The 18878-nt window shown below is 38.9% G+C and overlaps 1 protein-coding gene and 1 long non-coding RNA gene across 2 annotated transcripts in view; both read left to right on the top strand.

Moving 5' to 3' along the window:
- The window catches only part of LOC138190922 (uncharacterized), a 121651-nt gene that overhangs the window by 65317 nt on the left and 37456 nt on the right, over positions 1-18878 (top strand). The gene's annotated exons all lie outside the window — the stretch shown is intronic.
- vito (nucleolar protein viriato) lies at positions 966-3460 on the top strand. The gene is made up of 3 exons (XM_046625700.2): positions 966-1129; positions 1256-1361; positions 2837-3460. The coding sequence occupies exons 1-3, from the start codon at positions 1005-1007 to the stop codon at positions 3356-3358; spliced, it is 753 nt and encodes a 250-aa protein (XP_046481656.1). The 5' UTR covers positions 966-1004; the 3' UTR covers positions 3359-3460.

The following is an 18878-nucleotide window of genomic DNA, read 5'->3' as shown; positions in this document are numbered from 1 at the left end:
TTGGTAATTTCCAACGATTATTAATAGCAACTACCAACAAAACAAGGACATTTTTGGCTTCTTTTATCAGATCATCATTCGACTGCAAAGAAGTACCAAAATCAACATGACCTCTAATAGTCCCATCTCTGTTTCTCTGAATTCCTTTTTTTATTCCCATTTCATCGAGTATCAGATCACAAAATACGTCTTTGTTATTAGTTCTTTTACTCTCTACTCTTATTTTTAAAGTAGCAAAACTTTCTGCCGTAAAGCCAGGTTCACAGTCAATGCTTTGATACCAGTATCGTAACACACGAGGATCAGGCAGAGCTAAATTAAATTTTTTTCTCACAAAATTATAAGCCTCTGCCGAATAGAGATGGAGTGTCAAATCAAAAGAACGAAGTGCAGGCTGCTGCTGCGTAAAATTACCAGACTGATGCCAGTGACAACTAGTAAGTTACTAAACGACTGCTGCTTTTTACTGCTCATGAAATAGCACCCTAAATGGAAAGCTTCCATTGGGTGCATTCGCGGAGCACGCTTTAAGCGCTTAAAGCATTTTTTGCCGCTCGACTCGTCGCTTACAGCGATCGTAAGCGTGGACACTCTTACGCGAGGCAGTGTGACCGTTACGGTCAATTTACAACGCCAAATCGAACGGCGTGAGCGTAAAGCGAACGTAAGCGCGCTAGACCCAAATCGAACGGGTCCGTAACCGTTGGCGCTCAAAGCGCGCAGGCGTGCTGCGCGAACGCACCCATTGTCATACGAAACTTTTGGCGCATTCTCACTAATTTTTTTGCCCACGCATGTCTTGACCTGTATAATCTAGGGACCTTGTGCGTAGCCACTGTCGTGAGCGTCATCTAGTGAGTCGGGGGTCACAACATCCTAGTTGTAATCAATTGCCTGCTGTATCTAGCTTTTCGCTGCACGTCAAAATCCAGCCAAAAGCATTGAGTGTCATCCCGCTGGGCACAGCGAATAAAACCATGATCAAAGATCACGTGGCGACGTGAATGGACGTAATGGCGGCCTGTAGAATGGCTAAGTGTTTTCCAAAGGTACTGAACGTCAATCGAACGCCAAGCCGACCCAAGAAACGGAAAACTGTTAATCTAGTGTTCGACGAGGAAAAAAGACGGTAAGATGATTGCTGTAAATAGTTTAGCGTGAGCTTACCACGTTCGCGAAGCGAAACGTCGCCCAACTTACCCTAATCTTACCTAACCTAATTCAAGCCAGTTGGCATAATTTGAAATGCTTTCAGCGAATTCTTAGGCGGGTTTCACAAGCGAAAATTACAGAGAAAGATAAAAGCCCAAGAAGAGTTGGAAAAACAGCTTAAGGAAGAAAGGAAAAGAATCAAACAAGATGTAAGTACATTCAAAGTTTGTACTACCTATTCAGAGTTAATTTTTCTGTAACTCAATCCACACTAAGTACGTGATGACTGAGTACAACATTGTATCTCGAGATCCGATTGAGTTATAGTTCAACAACATCGTATTTCAAGATTCGGTTTAAGACCATGTCTTAGGATGTTGTCCGAAAAAATCATATCCCATTATTGGATTCATAGATATTGTGTCTTAGAATTTTATTTGGAATGATTGTATGTCAGAATATATTTAACAATACTGTATCTCCGAATTTTCCTTAAATACATTGTACATTAGAATTTCGGACAAAGACATCGTAGTCAGAATTTCAATCAAAACCATTGTACCCCAGAATTCGGTTCAGTCTCCTTATATTTGAAGTGATTGCTGTGAACAGAATTGTTGAAAGAATGAAGGTGCTAGTCACCTTATAAACTGAGATCAAAATTTAACATTTCTTTATTTAATTATGACTCGGTTCTAGAGCATATACTTGCTGTTATCTTCACGTAAAATATTTATTTCACTTTATGAATTACTGATAAAATATAGTTTTAAATAATTAAAGCATCAATTCATAGGTAGCAGTTCAGTTATAAAATAACTGGAGTGATTACATTGAAAACTTATCTCAAGGAATAACAATTTCAATAATTGGTCTTTATTGAATAATCATCATCCGTTATTCAATATAATAACGCATAAGCTTCAGGGTTACCACTAAGGTTTATGTATTATGTTGTATACTCATAGAGAAGACTAGGCTTAGCCTACAAGGCAAATTTGAGCATAGTATGAAAATACCATCACTTAATCCTTAACTAAACTAAAAAATGCTGCGATAAAAGCCTTCTACATTTTTGGCAGTCAGTTGTTCTTTGTAAAAATATACTAAATCAGCTTCTTTGCACTATATAATCGGGTATTCTCAATTTATAAAACAGTTAATATTTATCAAAGAATAATCATTTTTTCTCGATGTATCGTTTATTTTATTTTTAACTATATCCTTATGTTATAGCTAAAAATTTGATCTTGTTGGTTATTAGTATGTTCATTTCAATTATGAAATATTAGTTTGAATGTCCTGCTACAGTATGTGTTGCTGAAACTTTCAGTCAAACCGACCGAGCACACAAGTATAATTCAATTGTACTCCATTCAGGTTTCAGCATTGATTTATCCCATCTGTATCATATTATACCAACACCACTATTTCTATGTTGTCTGTTAATCCGATTTTGAAACCAAAATTCAAATTGAAAACCCTTCACAGTAATTGCAGCTTAAGCATGATACCATTCTGTAGATAAATCATGAACTTTGATGGCAAATGACATATCAGCTCCTCAGAAGCCCCTAATATTTTGAAAAGAACAACTAAAAAATCTTTTTCAACATCACAACCACAACCATAATGTAAAAAAAGTAAATAATAGATATTTCATAAAGGTTCTTTTATTTTCCAGGCACGTGAGAGTTACAAGAAGATGCTGGTATCTCGGAGAAGTATTCCTGAGCTAGATGAACTGCTTTCTAAGGAAGAATATGAGGTGGAAGGACATACTATTAGTGTTTTGGAGTTGAATGCAGCGGATTTGGTTGAGAAAAGCAATTGGATTGGCGAGAATAGAGTGTCACATCGTAACGAGAAAATGTGTAGTGACAGCGAAACTGAGAAGAATTCTACTGATGCAGAAGATGAAGTCATAGGTATGGAATTGCGAACCAAGAAAACGGTCCCTAAAAAACAAGATCAGTCCAGTGAAGCAGATGTTGAAAAAACTGATCTGCATATGAAAAAGGCAGTGAAGCGGGTGATCAGACATCAAGCAACGAAGCAAGTACAGAAAAGCAAAGTCTTCCGATTAAAACAAAAAATAGAACGGCAAAAAAATAAAAAGATTTCGTTGCAAAGAAAAATGTTGCGTGACAAAGTTGATAAAAAGCAAAAACATGGAGGGAAGGTCAAACGGAAAACACATCGTTAGACAAAATTTTCTGTTTCATATTTAAGAATGAATCATTATAAGGATTTGCATCTTCCGATGTAAGATCTTAAAAAACTATTGAATAAACTAAGATTTTGATGATGTAATGTTTTATTGTCTAATATTCGTACTGATGATTACATTTTATTTCTTTAGTATCACGTATTGGATATTTAAATTCTGGCAGGCCAAATTTTAAACGCATAGTCACAGAATTTAGCATCCACCTCGGATTCACTTCCCAGCTATCATTGCAAAATGAACTCCTAATTGTAGCTTTTTATACAAAGTAGTTCAAGAGACACAGGAATTCAAAACGTTAGAAAAAAAATTTTTTGGCACTTCAAACCAACATATCTCAGGTTCTAATTACTCTAAATCGAAAGACAAACACTGCTTTTCTTAATCGCAATCTATGTATTGTAACGCCTGAAATGTATCGAGCATTACGATATTCGCTGAAACTATTCAACAAACGAACGACAACTGGAACGATATCGGCAGATTCCTTCTAGCTGTCTTTCTGCCCAGTCATAATATAATAACAAGCCTCTAAGCAAAACTAGCGTCTGACTTAGTCTACCGAAGTACTGATATATTAGCTATTAAGTATATTTAAACGTGTAAAAACCATTCAAATAAGCATGTAGCTGAAATCACCAAATAGGATTAAAATCAGAAAGCATAAGAAAGTTGGGAATACAAGAGGAGGCTCGACAATAGGCATAGCCAGATTGGCGTAAACAAGTCAGAAAAATCATAGCTACAGCACACCTAGAGCTAAATTTAGCATGCCGATAAAGAAGGGAAAGCCGCCGAATCTGTATACCTATAACAGGTGCCGGAACGTTAGTAGCACACTCATTCCGAACTCTCTTGGGGGCGTATTAATTCATCGAACCAAACCATCAGCTGAGCCTTCTCAGCTGATTTTGTCGCGCCTTTATATTAATTTATCGACACTTGCTTTTATTATTCAATTCTTTTATTCTCATTCGAGATTTCTATTATTTCCTAGTGCTTTTCACACAAACATGAATCAGCAGATTAATTCATTACCTATTGCTGAACTACTATAACATTACAACAGATCTATTAATTATTTATCCTTCAATTACCACATATTATTTATATTTATGATCTATTAAAATTAATTTACCTTGGAAGTTGGTACCGATATTAGGTTATCTTTATTTATTTTTGTTTGCATCATTTACATGATCATTGCTTTATTTATTTGATTTCGGTTTTTCTCTTATTATTTTTGTATCGCACTCCTACAACCACGGTATGGCAATAAAACAAACTTTGTGTTATATTCTTATATAACCTGCGATAGACCTCCGTTAAGCTGACACCATCACAACGGAAAATCGAAAGACTAACTATATAACAATTTTACTGTCACTAGTCCCGAATTTCGTGCTTTCGGAAAAAGCGAAAAAAAATAGTATAGGTGCTACAGTAACGTTGAGCCAGCACCACCGCACCTATAAATTCAAGATCAGTGGCAAAAGATGGCCGAGATTAAAAAAAAAAAAAAACATCTCGATACGTTCATTTCTTGGAGAGATATTCCAAGTTCGTGGAATTTGAACCCGCGAATGCACTTTCAGCGCGAGCGCTTCCCAGGCGGAGATGGATTTCCCCCACTCCGTCGCCATACGCGGCCTCACATCTTGTCCGTGAATTGACCGCAAAAATGAACAGTTCATTCGTGAGTAATGTCTTCGAAAATTTTATACCGGTTAGTAAGAGTCTTTGTCTATACTGTACCCAAATTTTAGCTCTCTATGTTTAAACGAGCAGCTGCAATACTTGTTAAAAAAGAAAAAAAATTATTCCCCCCCCCCCCCATAATTAACTTTGAACATCTTGTTTAATTCTAAATTCGTGTAAAAATAACAGCTTTTAAATAATGCTAATCCCGATTCTGTAACATAAAAATTGGCGGAGTAATTCCATTTGTTTGCGAGTAAAAAACGTACCCCCTTTTTGGAGTCATTTTGCACCCAGTTAATTGTAAAAAATTGTTTTGCCTCGTAGTGTAAATGATAGTGGGACTCTTCGGCATTAATATTTTTGCAGTTTTGTTGCTCTTCGATAATATTCCAGCCCGGAAATTTCGTGCAAAATAACCGGTTTTTTAACAACAAATATCTTTTCTCAAAAAGTAATGATCCGATCGAACTCCGGTTTCGCACACTTTTTTAGTATACCAAGAGACAAATATTATGAGACTTTTAAAGATGTACATACATTATTGGTTAAATTATTCGTTATCATAGAAATGGCCGTTTCAGCAGGTTTTTATTAATTTTCAAGAGAAAAAATTAATCAATTTCAATTTGCGATCAGCCAAATTGTTCGTCTTTTTAATACCTATAAATTCTTATAAAACTTTTTTTCTCCCAGATCAATACTTTCCTTGCTATCGCTCAAAAACATCGTTTCGCCAACTTTGAACGCTGCGCATTTTTTTTTTTGCCAACAAAATCGTTGTTGGAAACACATAGGCTTTCATCACGGACATTAGCTCTTTAAGAATATATCGGTTTCATCCGTCCTAAATTTTTGTCATAAAAAGACCATTTTTCGGCTTTATTTCCTGGACTATACATATAGACTGGATAGCGTATAGGCCGAATTTCTTCTTGTTTTTCTTCTTCCCTGTGGCTATTCCTCAATCGAGGATGTGCCAAAGTACTCTTTAATTACTCCTGGTATCTCCAGGAGTTTCAAACGTGGGTTGACTTCATTCAGATAATTCCGGTTATGGTTGTTCCAAAGTGCCGTCTCTCCACTCATGGGTGTGACTTGGTTAGGTTAGACTTGTGTGGCTGGGTTCGGAGTAAGTTCAACGAAACAAACAAAAAAAAAAAAAAAACGCGGGGTAGGACACTGAAACAGGCACATGGTTACATTAATTATTTGACAGACATTGGTTGATTACAGATTTAAATTGTTTTTGACAATAAAGTCGGCCAAAACTAAGATAACGTGTGTTGGATGTTTTAAGAATAACATTTGCAGATCAGAGCCATAAATGATATTGTTTTTCCGGAAGAATTCTTTGAGTTTAACTCTAGGAAGATTAAAGTAGGGACATTCCCAAAATAGGTGGTTCGGTGATACGACCGGGTGCCCGCATCGGCACGTCTGCGTTGCCACTGTTACGTGGGGGTGAGTGTGTACTGAGCGGTAGTAGTTGATGATTAATTGAATAATCTAGCTCCCACGTAACGACAATGAATAATAATTAAAACTAAGAAAAGACTTACCTTTCGATAAGCCGGTAATTTGTAGGATCGTGTTGCTATAGACCTGTACAGGTCTGTGAGGTTTGTTTAAATTGTTGAGGCAATTACAATAATAAAAATAGGAAGAAGGTCGTTCAAAATAAATGATTAATATAATTTGACTGGTAAAAGATGAAGTATATTCTGTTTCAATTTGGTTATTGAAATATCTGGTATCAATCGATGGCGATAATGATATATGAGCCGAAAATAACAATTCATAAAGTTTTCAAGTTTATAAAAATCGTGTGTTATACTATTCTAGAGGATATTATTATTTGGTACCAGGGACATCTACTCTGAACGATGGTTATAACTAGCTGGTCGTGATTATTGTATTGTATCTCTCTTTTTAGATTATCTTAAATCGATTATAAATATATAATTGTTAAGTCTTATTCGTTAATTCTTGGAAACAATAAGTATGATTTAATTGGCGGTAGTGAAGCTAGCCACCAATTCTAGACTTGGTTTTTGTGAATTTACTGAAGTAGTTTTTGATTATCAAGGTGAAACAAGAATTCGTCTAATTTCGAAGATTAACACTCGGATTGACTTAGCTTTTTGGTGAATCGGTCGACGAGATTGAGAGCCGTCGGATCGTGTCGGTCTGCGTCGGTAGAATGCTGGACCAGGGGCCTCACCTCAAATTTGGAAGAGTTGATGAATCGAATGATGTTGAACGTTGGTCACTTAGTCTTTGTGAATTCAGAATGATATCTTGTTATCGAAAGTTTGAAAGTGTCTGTTTGTGATTTTGATGATAAGTTAAAATTGATTGGAACGATTATTTATTAAAAATGATAGTGTAGTTATTATTATTTTTACTTAAGATTACCTGATTCGCTTTAATCAGGGCCGAACTCAATTTTAACTAAGGAAAATGGAATATCATAAAAATGTCTATTCGCGAAATGACGAGATTTAGTAAAGAACAGAAAAGATGGAAATGTAGAAGATAGTGAGTCTTTTGCAGCCAACAGAATAACTGAATGCTCGAATTTAACGAATTAGCGCGAGGCTTTAGGCCGGTCACAACTAAGATTTTCCAAACGCTACTCTTGCTCGAGAGGGCTAATCCGGGTTTACGTCCACGCACTTCGCGACTTGACAGACGAAAGACGCGGCTTCTTGGGCCCGAGGGTCCAAGGAGCTGCAGTTGTAATTAGTTACAACGGTAATTAGCCAATGAGGTGCGAGGGCGTCCTCCTGGCGCCCAAATCCACGTGGTCAGCGTTACTTCTCGCTCTTCGACGGTGTTCCGACGATTCTCAATCTCGTCGGTGACACATTGAAGATATGAACAAAATATATTTACATGCAATGTTCACACATTCATTCATACATTCCAATAAGTAATCTATTTTAATTTGGTGGTTCTAAAGGTAGTGGTTTATCTTAGTTATTGATTATAGTGTTAACTTAAAAAGAGGGATATTTCCAGGCTGAGCGCTACTGATGCTAATTCAGCAGTCTCCTATCTCAGTTCTTGGTACCAGTTAAATAGAATAAAGTTGAACCTTATACTAGGGATCATCGCTGGTCTCTACGTGACTTTTGCCAGGAGGGGTGGAACTCGCCGTTATTAGAATATGAGATTTTGATAAAATGATATCTGTGCAGTGAAGAAATTAAAGAAATGAAATGAAATGGAATTTTGAAAAAGGTACGCCAAGGCGGTACGTCGGGGCGTAACACCACCAAGCCCCTTCTGGCTAGGTGCTCATTAGCATTAGTATAATATGGTCTGCTTTTATCCGATTTATTGTGCAATCTTCCTTCTGGCGAGTATTAAGCCATTGAACCATGGCTGATTAGTAAATGGGCCCGCCATTGCACAGTAATTAACACCTTTATGGCGGTCTACGTCGAGGATGCTAGTTTGTGTTTTTGACATCGTGGAGCTTCTTGAAAGATGTTTAAGGTCAGCCCAAAATATTTAATTATTAAATTCGGTTGGCTGATCCCCTACCGACCGAGCGACACGATCAGCTGATTCATTTCCTGGTAGACCTATATGGGAAGGGATCCATACCAGAATGCACTGACCCCCGAATTCCTGTATTTCGAATAGTTTTTGTTTTATGTTAATGAAGATTGAGTTAGTTCTATTTTTCGTCAGGGGGTGTGCCAGAGCTGAGATGACACTTACAAGGAAGGTGTCCCAGGTCGAACTCTCCGATTTGATTTCTTTTGTAATATGTTATAGTAGACTAAAAACTAAGCGACACGTATTTTTTTTTATCGGCCATGTAACACTTCAAGGGGATGAAACCACCCTTCAAAGTGAGGCATGTCAAGGGGTGATTTGGCAGTTTCACCCACAAGAACATAATATTTTTTAACCAATCCAACTGGAAAAGTTTTCTCACGAAGAGAAATGGAAAAAGTATTTTTCTCAAAAAAAAAAAAATTAAGGGGGTGAGCCAGCCCTAAATATAATCACATTTATGCAAAAAATTGTCAAATTCAAGTCTAAAAATGTGAAAAAATATATATTGCGTATAAATACAAAAGAAAATTTCCGTCTTTTTGGATTTTATCGAAAAAAAATATTGGCCGGGGTAACTACCCCCTAACGCTATTTATCTTGCGCGTATACACAAAATCGTCAAATTCAAGTCTAAAAATCTGAAAAAATGTACAATGCGTACGAACACGAAGGAAATATGACATATGATTGGATTTTATCGAAAAAAAATATTGAAGGGGTAACTACCCTTGAAAGCTGTTTATCTTGCGTTTACGCGAGAAAATGGTCAAATTGAAGTGTAAAAATTTGAAAAAAATATATATAGCGTATGTACACAAAAGAAAATTTTCGTGTTTTTGGATTTTATCGAAAAAAAAATATTGGACGGGGTAACTGCCCCTGAACGCTGTTTATCTTGCATTTATTGAATTGAAAAAGAAAATCGAAGATATTTTATTGGCCGCGATGAATGAATTTAATGGCGTGAAAAGGACGATTGAGGAATCCCTAGATTTTCAAGAACCATACAAAGATACTATTGCTCAAATAATAGAAGATGACATTATGCATACTTTACCTATCTAGCCTGTGCCACCTACAAATGAGTGTACGAAAGACGAAGAAGATGTATCGTATATTAATCAAGAGCCGTAGATTTCTGGAGAAGCGGAAAAAAAGAAATTTACACATTGACACTGTACGAAAAAATTTTAAAAGAGTGAAATCTATAAATCAACTGTGACGATGGGCTCATTCATTGAATAAAGATGGCACTTACAGAAAAAATATCGCTAGGACTTGCGACATTACGATTAATAATTTTAAAGCAGCAGTCAACGCCGCTTTCATCGTTCGTGATAATGATTTACGCAAATGGGCCTTACAATCCCAGAAAGAAATTGGCCATGAAGATTTCCGATTTACAGCTTCAAAAAAATGGTCGAATCGATTTAAACACGCACACAGAATAGTATCCAGGAAAATCAATAAATTTATCACTTGAAAAACTTCCGAAGATGCTGAACGGTTAAAAGTGAAGGCAGATGAATTTGTGGCTCGTGTTAAACACAGTATAGCAAATTTCGGAATTCAAAATGTGTACACTTCCGATCAAAGCGAATTCCAGCTGGAGATGCATTCAGGAAGACCTTTGGCTGTCGAAGGAGAAAAGCAAGTTCAGTGCCTTGTCCGGTGAGTTGCATCTACAACCCATAATTACACAATACAACCGCTGATATCAACTGAAGGAAAACTTTTATCACCTCTCTTTTTGGTGTTAAAAGATCAAAGTCGAAAGTTCAGGTCAGTTGTAGAAGCGAATTTATTCAGACCCATTATTATTTATATAGTGGCATCAAAATCTGGAAAACTTACTTCAGGTATAAATATAACATAATTTTTATTTAACATTCTTACTCACAAAAATATACCTTAAGCCGCATTCACACTTTTTTATTTATTTCAGATCACTTTAAAACTTGGTTGACGGAAATATGTTTTCCAAATGTAGGACAAAGCAGCGTATTACTAATTGATTCATGGAGTGGTCATTGTCTCGCAGTAGTAGCAGAAAGTACACCCCGGAACAAAAATATCATTCTAAACTTAATAACAACAGGGACGACAGGAAAAATCTAACCTCTAGATGTATATGGTTTCAGAATTTGGAAAAATTTCGTGCGACACTTTTCAGGCAGCGTCATTCTGATGAAGTATGAAATCAGTCTACATTTAAGAAATAACATTGTAAAACTGCAATCTTTGGTCCACAATCAATAAATTATCCTCTCTGCGATAAATTAATCTTTTCAAATACTCTTGGTATAAATCTGGATACATTGATGAAAAACTAGAAAAATTCGAAAATCCAGTTGATTTCAGTTTCGGGGATCCTTGTAAGACCGATTGCAAAATCGAAGGCTGCATAGGCATTGCTGTTATTCAATGTTCATGGTGTAAAAAATCCTTGTGCTTTGAACACTTTTTCGACGACTATCATTATTGTTCAAGATTCGAAAATTAATAATGTTTTGTTTATAATTTTCGTAATGACAAGTTATACCAATAAAACGTATCAAAATTTATTTGAAACATTAGATTGTCTTTGTTGCAGATGATTTGTTTTTGAGCCTTTGATGATACAGTGAGAAAATAGAAAAAACCTTAACAATTCAAAGCATTTTAAGGGTAGTTCCGTTCAATATTTATTTTCAAGAAAATCGAGATACGTCATATTTCTTTCATGTTCATACGCAATATATATTTTTTCAGATTCTTAGACTTGAATTTGACTATTTTTCGCGTACACGCAAGATATACAGCGTTCAGGGGTAGTTCCCCCCTCCAATATTTTTTGTCGAGAAAATCCAATTATATGTAATTTCCTTTGTGTTTGTACGCATTGTATATTTTTTTAGATTTTTAGACTTGAATTTGACGATTTTTTGCATACGCGCAAGATGAACAGCGTTCGGGGGCAGTTACCCCGGCCAATATTTTTTTTCGGGAAATCCAAAAACACGGAAATTTTCTTTTCTATTTATACGCAATATATATTTTTTCACATTTTTAGACTTGAATTTGACAATTTTTTGCATAAATGTGATTATATTTGGGGCTGGCTCACCCACTTAATTTTTTTTATTTTTGAGAAAAATACTTTTTCCATTTCTCTTCATGAGAAAACTTTTCCAGTTGGATTGGTTAAAAAATATTATGTTCTTGTGGGTGAAACTGCCAAATCGCCCCTTGACATGCCTCACTTTGAAGGGTGATTTCACCCCCTTGAAGTGTTTCATGGCCGATAAAAAAAAATACGTGTCGCTTAGTTTTTAGTTTACTATAACATATTACAAAAGAAATCGAATCGGAAAGTTCGAGCTGGGATACCTTCCTTGTTAGAGAGTCTGTGAGAATTAGCGTTTTGAAGTCACTCCTGACATTAATTAGGTCCAGAGCTTTGGAGATGCCTAAAGCCTCTGCAGAGGAAATTGAAGAGTTACCATTGGGACTATAAAGGAGAGGCCGTCCCTCGTCCGGGGGAACCACCTCTGCCGAAACTTTAGGTGGTGAAGAGATTTTGGAGCCGTCACAGTAAATTTGAAAAACGTCTGGGAAGTCGGATAAATATCAACTTTAAACTTATGGAAGGAGATGAAGCCTTTTTTAATGCTAAATCCAATGGAGGTATTCGTGTCGATTCGATTAAAAATAGCCGGATATTCCAAGTCATAACAGGTGGGAATGTTGGAGGATCTGATCCAAGACGCAGTGCTCCTTATCGAGGACCATATCTTGTAGACATAGGATCCCGGGTAGATGAGATTCTGACCTTGCATATCAAGCAAAATCTCCATTAGTTGGAATTTGGGAATGACTAAATTGCCCTGACAAGAGTAGGTTCTGAAAATATAATTAGTCAGCTCTTTTCTCCTTACGTAGAGAGGGGAATAAGGTGTAGTGCCTCGTTATTTGCGCTAGTTTTAATGCATCCCAAACAAATTTTGACCGCTGAGGCCTGTACCGATTCTAGTCGAGACAGATGGCATTTGGAGTTGTTACCAAAAAATTGGGCCCCCGAATCCAGGAGAGCTCTCATAAATCCCTTGAATACTATTAAAATTGTTGCGGGATGGCCTCCCCATGTTAGACTCGAGATAGCCTTTAAAACTGAAACAGCTTGGATCGCTTTGGCCCTATTATATTCCATGTGAGTTGCTCAAAGGAGCTTCCTGTCCATGTGAACGACTAAGAATTTCACTGAAGGCTGATAGTGAATCGTGGAGTTGTTCAGTCGAATGCTGATAGGTGAGTTAACAAGAAGTCTCCTAGAAAAAACGCAGAGCTGAGTCTTTTTTGTGCTAACCGTTAGGCCCTTGTGTAGGAGCGAAGAGTTTACGGAATCTAGGGAAGCTGAAATGTCATTTAGGGCGACCTGACGTTCTCGGTGGGAGGAGTAAATTGCCACATGGTCAGCATATGTGTGAACTTTAGTATTGGAGCCTATATTATTAAGGATGGATCTGATGTAAATATTGAATAGGATGGAGCTAAAAACAGAGCCCTGAGGGAGGCCAAGACTAGTCAGCCTAACACCCAGATCTGCCCCCCGGGCCCTGCTATGGAGCACGCTTCGCCAGATAACATGCCTTATAAATCTCAAGATACGGTCGGAGATGCCGAGTTCAGCTAGATCTCGGATAAGGATTTTGGGAATCACTTTATCAAAAGCTCCCTCGATATCCAGAAAAATACCCACATGATATTCCGTTTTTATGAAGCTATTATGAGTAGTATGGCTATGAGAGTTCTACACGCAGATTCCGGTTACCGACACTTACCGACCGAGCCGCTCCCCGCAGCCCACCAAGCCGCTCCGCGCAGCTCAGACTCAAACCCTTTTCCGCGATGACGTCACAGTCTGCCGTACCGAAGGTCAAAGTCTGTAGTGCTCGCCTGCCGACGGTAGAGGGCGCAGCGGGGGGGGGGGGGGGGGGGGGGGGCAAGAACTTTTTTACCGTCCCGCATTCTTTTCCCACGATAGGACTGCTGATGTGTAACATCAACCATCCCCACATACCTTTCCCACCTTATCAACCACGTGACATTCCAAAATTAATAGTTCCGAGAATTGTTTTTCATCCACTCGGATATCGCTGACGTGTAACATCAACCACCTCACATTCCTTTCCCACGTCATCAACCACGTGACATTCCAAAATTAATGGTTCCGAGAATTGTTTTTCACTTACTCGGATGTCGGTTTGATATCCAAGGTCGACCGATAGTCGCGGTACATTCAAAGCCATGGATCTGCGGTGTTGGGTTACCATCGCTGTTGGAATGCTAAAAGGTGCGCGCGCATACACAAACATACGTATTTGATATCAGCCCCGTGACATTCCTTACCCTCCACCAAATTTCAAATTATGTGGTGGGGGAACGTTATATAAACGAAAAGTGAAAACTTCATCGCCAGTCTGAAGCTGTTCTTCTTGCAAATGAGAAGTGCTCTGGAACAACAACGTGAGTTGAAGAAACGACTAGAACTGCTCCTCAAGAATATTGGAGAAGTAAAACATCTACTGAAAATCAGATCTGACCTCAATCAACTCACAAGAGATTTTGAGCACATACAACTCGACCGTAACGATCATGGACTTTTCAAAATTGAACGAAGTCGCTCGCCTGGAGACATTTCTGCCCTTGAAAAAGCTTTCGGACCTCGAAGTATACTTCGAATACCGGGTCAGTGGCGTTCGTCGGGTTAAAACGAAATTTGGAGACAAAATCGTTCTGGACTTGGATGACTCTTTCACGATTTTTCTGCCCAACCGACTGACCAAGGCCCTCCACGAAAATGAAGATTTGTTCCAGAAGGTGACGACAGCCAGTAAGGAGATACGGTTGCATCTACGCTATCTTGGCGGACCGTACGGTCAACTTGAATTCGTATACGTATAATCTGAGTATCGCATTCGAATATCCAATGTTCTGTGTGAGTCTTACGTTCAATAAACAAAAGAAAGAAAAAAAAGATTGAAATTATGAATATTTTTTCATTTATCCATCTTGTATACCTTTAATCCTACGTACGTTTTGTACCTTGTGATTGTATCTAGAATTAAATCTCAAAATCTAAGAAAATGCTACTCCGAACACCACTAAGCAACGATGGAGGGTTTCGAGCTGCGTCATGTAATGTGAACTCTACGATGAGTATTTGGACGGGTTCAGACAAGACCAGAGTGCAAGGTCGGCCGATAGCTGCGGTACATTCAGAGCCAAGGATCTGCGGTGTTGGGTTACTATCGCTCTAGGAATGCAAAACATAACTCGGTTTGAGTACAGCTCGGTCAAGGATGGAGAGCAAGGTCGAATCTTACATAGGCTTCGTATTGAAAAAAATTCTCTCTTAAGAGCTAAGGTGAAGGTATAAAATTATTTCATGAATATTCTTTAAAAAAAACAGTTTTATTGAGTACAATTTTTAGAGTACGGTTGACAATTACTTCACAAAAATAGTACAATAATTCTATTCAACAGTATCATAACCAGGGTGATATATTCGCCAGGAATGCGGGACCGTTCTTGTAGACGCTTCTGCGCAGTAACACAAATCGTACACCCTCGCCATCCGAACAGTACGATGATTTTGTAGCCAATTCTGAAGTATGCAAACGTTTTGTGCTGCACATATTGCGTTGGGTATTGTGTGAAGGTCGCATCTCAGAGACACAGCTGAAGTTTTTTGCAGTGTTTCAAGCGACGGGCAGTCAAAGTTCAGCATATCGATGATTTGAACTTTCGGAACGATTTTGAGCAACCAATCTCGTTTTTCTTCTCCTTTTACGTACACGGTTTGAGCTTTGCACAGCCTGTCTTGAATGGTCCACTCAACTTCCTCAAAAGGTATGGTTCCACAGCTCCAAGGTAAACCGTGAAAATCGCGTTCTCACCAAGAATTTTGGCTTTTGTATTTGACGTCCAGTAAATTCCATTTGTAAGGTGGCTTGAATAAAAACACTGATGGAGATGCTTCCGAGTAGATTGAAATTATAGCCAATTCTTTTAATGTGAAGGTATTGTTGAAAGGTCTACGAAAGCCTTGTATGTCAACGATAAGCTCCATCTTTGAACTGTGCGAAATGGTGGGAACGGGTCAGCTTTTATACCAACTTTTTCACCCCACCACTGAGCGGGTTGTATTCGACAATACCATCGTGAACAATCAAGCAGTACGCCGATGTTTCAGCGGGAAAGTTGGCTTTAGCTTCAAATTCAAGACGGATGTCGACAGGTCCGTACTTCAAAGATTCGTTTTGTTTTGAACAGTCGATAACGAATAAGGGGACGTCTCGAAGGAATTCACTCTTTGTCAGCAACGGCTCGGGGTTCTTGTCGTAGTAGGTAGCTTGGAAGTTTGCGTACATCTCGTACAGGAGCGCGTACAGATTACGACTCATGTTGAGGTTCAGGTTACCGTACGGATAAGATTGAGAGTTTAAAAATAGCTTGACGTCCGTGATACTGCAATGATCGAAATGACTTGCGTTCTTGCCGGTCTTGTTCTTTCTACTTGTTTGGAAACCCAAAATGACGTACCGAGGTTTTTCAAGCTGAGTGGAAGTTTTCACAGTCCAAACGTGTTTCGATGTTGTGGGAAGTAAGGGATATTCGTACAATTCCCAACTGCGGAAGCTCATCGAAATAGGCGGATCTCTCTGAATGAAATTTAGTAGGTCAACTTTTTTCTGATCCGCGAGTTTCAAATACGGTACTAGCCATTCCACTGCATTGATCGTGATTTTGAATTCCTCCTCTTGAGTCTGCATGATTGCGTTGACGTCAGTTTTTGATCTCGTCAAAATTAACTCATGTTTAGCGTTGACAACGATCTTGCGGTAGTCTTCAGCGAAACCCAATATCATGCTGAGTGGTATCAGTACGTCAAAGTTGCCATCGGCATCGGTTAATTTTTTCTTCTCTTCTACATCGAGCCATCCAGCGTTCTCCATCAGCCAAGTCTGACCAGGGTGCAGGGAAGCGTAACCCTTCATGAGACTTGTCAAGCCAACGTTCTTGCTTCTATCAACCTCAACTGCGTTAATTTTGTAGCGAATTTCTTCGAACAGATGACAGATGGCGTTGTTTACGAGCTGTGTGTTCACAGTAGCTGTACCATCAGGTTTGAGGAGTCGTCCGTGGATATGTACCGAACTTTTGCTGGGTAATATGCATAAATCCGAATGCTGAACGGTGATTCGAATTTTATCGCTGTTGTTGAAAGTTGACGAGGCGTAAGGTTTGTGAGCGTGAATCTCGTAATGCGCAATGGATTCGTCAAAGACGATTGGTGTTTGAATGCTCAAGATTTCCTCCTCCATGGTACGTAGCAGATGATAAAAAAGCAAAATCGGATTTTCATTTGTTGGAAATTCCTCTTCCAAAAGGTGTCAGTTTCAGACCCAGAGCTATCAGGAACTCCACGTTTCGAGGTGTTAGCGGTTCGGGAATCGCTCGACGACTGACTTGATCGGGGCATGTCGACTTACTGATATACCTACTCTTTGGCAGTCTGTTACATACAATTCCCATCGTTTATTGCGATTTGATATGTAGTCTCACAGTAATAACTTCTCCACGAAAATTAACCAGGTCTCCGTCTTGATCCACTAACCGGAGCTGAACGTGATCTATGGTCTTGACGGTGATCGGAAGGTAAATGACGTGCGACGGTACTTCCACGATCTTATATCCTGGTGGGACGGTCGGGAAAAACTCGTGAATAGTGTGTACTTTGTGTCCATTGACGTAGGCGCCCGTTGTAATGCTACACTCGACTCGCAACGCGTTGACCTTGAGTATAGTTACAGGCACGTCTGATTCGTGAGTTTTATCAACCTCCAATACACGTGGTGTAAATCCCAAAAGTTGAGCAATGGAATCATTCGGCTCAAAGTTAATCGTGTGGTTGCATGTGATTTCGCTGCGTAATGTATTATTGTTGGGTTTGATGGCGAGCCTGATATCTGTATTTCTTAGCACGTTTTGAAGATACTTTTCTATGTCCTCGATCTCGTAGCTGCCGGTAGGTATGGTGATCACTTTGTCAGCTACGTAAATTTTATTGTGACCAACATCAACGTTGGGAATCGAATTAAAGGTTAACAATTCTACCAAGCCAAGAGCATAACTTTTATCACGAGCAAGTTCGATCGGTGGGGAATATTGTGCCTCGAGTATCGAAGAGGTTCCCGAAATCGTTAACGTTAACGAATCATCCATGACTGCGAGTGGTAGACTGACTTTGACGAATCACGCACCATGTTTATATAGCTCACCACTTAGAAATTTCAGACACAAGTGTCCGCATTCAAATGTATCATAATCCTGGTACCTCTCATGATTGTATTTGACGCTACCAACGCCAAGGTATTTTATGAGGTCTGAGGGTGGTTGAAGGTTGCCGAAACTGTCAAAAAAATCGATATTATTGTCGCGTTTCCTGTATGCAACCCAGTGTGTTCCCGGACCGTCTTTGCCGTCAAGGTTGATTAGAGCTGACTCGTTTTTTCGTGGACCGTTTTCGGGCATTTCGTTTCGCATGAAAACACCGCGGAAATGCGGAACCCTCAAGATTTTTGCATATTTCAACAAGTCCCAATCAGTCAACGCTCGACGTGGTAGCATCGCATCTAGTTTTTTGAAAGATGGAGACCAAGACCTGTTTTGTACGGTTTTATATGAAGGCCTTTGCCCAATGCGATAGCTTCCATAGTTTTGTTGTGTCGTTTGCTTTCCTCCAATTCTCGTTTAGCCGCGCTCGCATCGTTCACAGCTTTTGCTATACCTGCCGCACCACCGGCTAACGCACCCGTAGCGCTGAGACCGGCAAAAATAGGAATCAGAAACGGTAGAAAACCACCGACTTTCAAAGGTACCGGTAGGACGCGAGGTGTTCGCACTTTACATTTACCACCCGCTTTTTTAACGGCGTTCTCAGCTCCCTTCAGCGCAGATTCGATAGCTACTTTTGCATCGTTGCTTGGAACCATAGAACGTTTTGCAGCATTTACAATTTTTCTCAAGGTCACATTTTTTGACTTTCGAATTCCCATTCCGAGTTTTGATTTTACTTTCATTGTATTAGCTATTGCCCAAGCGGCTGTCTTTTCACCCAAATTTGCGTCCTTTGCGAGAACCCGTTTCCAAGCTTTCTCAGCCAACACCCTATCAGCCTCGTTTC

The sequence above is a fragment of the Neodiprion pinetum genome, chromosome 1, assembly GCF_021155775.2.
Source record: "Neodiprion pinetum isolate iyNeoPine1 chromosome 1, iyNeoPine1.2, whole genome shotgun sequence".
NCBI classification, from domain to species: Eukaryota; Metazoa; Arthropoda; class Insecta; order Hymenoptera; family Diprionidae; genus Neodiprion; species Neodiprion pinetum.
The sequence above is the reverse complement of the archived record's forward strand: the minus strand, read 5'-3'. Positions and strand labels throughout refer to the sequence as shown.

What these genes read in the sequence shown, in the direction of transcription:
- vito (XM_046625700.2), top strand. Translation starts at nt 1,005, where the DNA reads ATGGACGTAATGGCGGCCTGTAGAATGGCTAAGTGTTTTCCAAAGGTA. An exon ending in TTCGACGAGGAAAAAAGACG is followed by an intron (nt 1,130 to 1,255) that starts GTAAGATGATTG and finishes AAATGCTTTCAG; the next exon opens with CGAATTCTTAGGCGGGTTTC. An exon ending in GGAAAAGAATCAAACAAGAT is followed by an intron (nt 1,362 to 2,836) that starts GTAAGTACATTC and finishes TTTATTTTCCAG; the next exon opens with GCACGTGAGAGTTACAAGAA.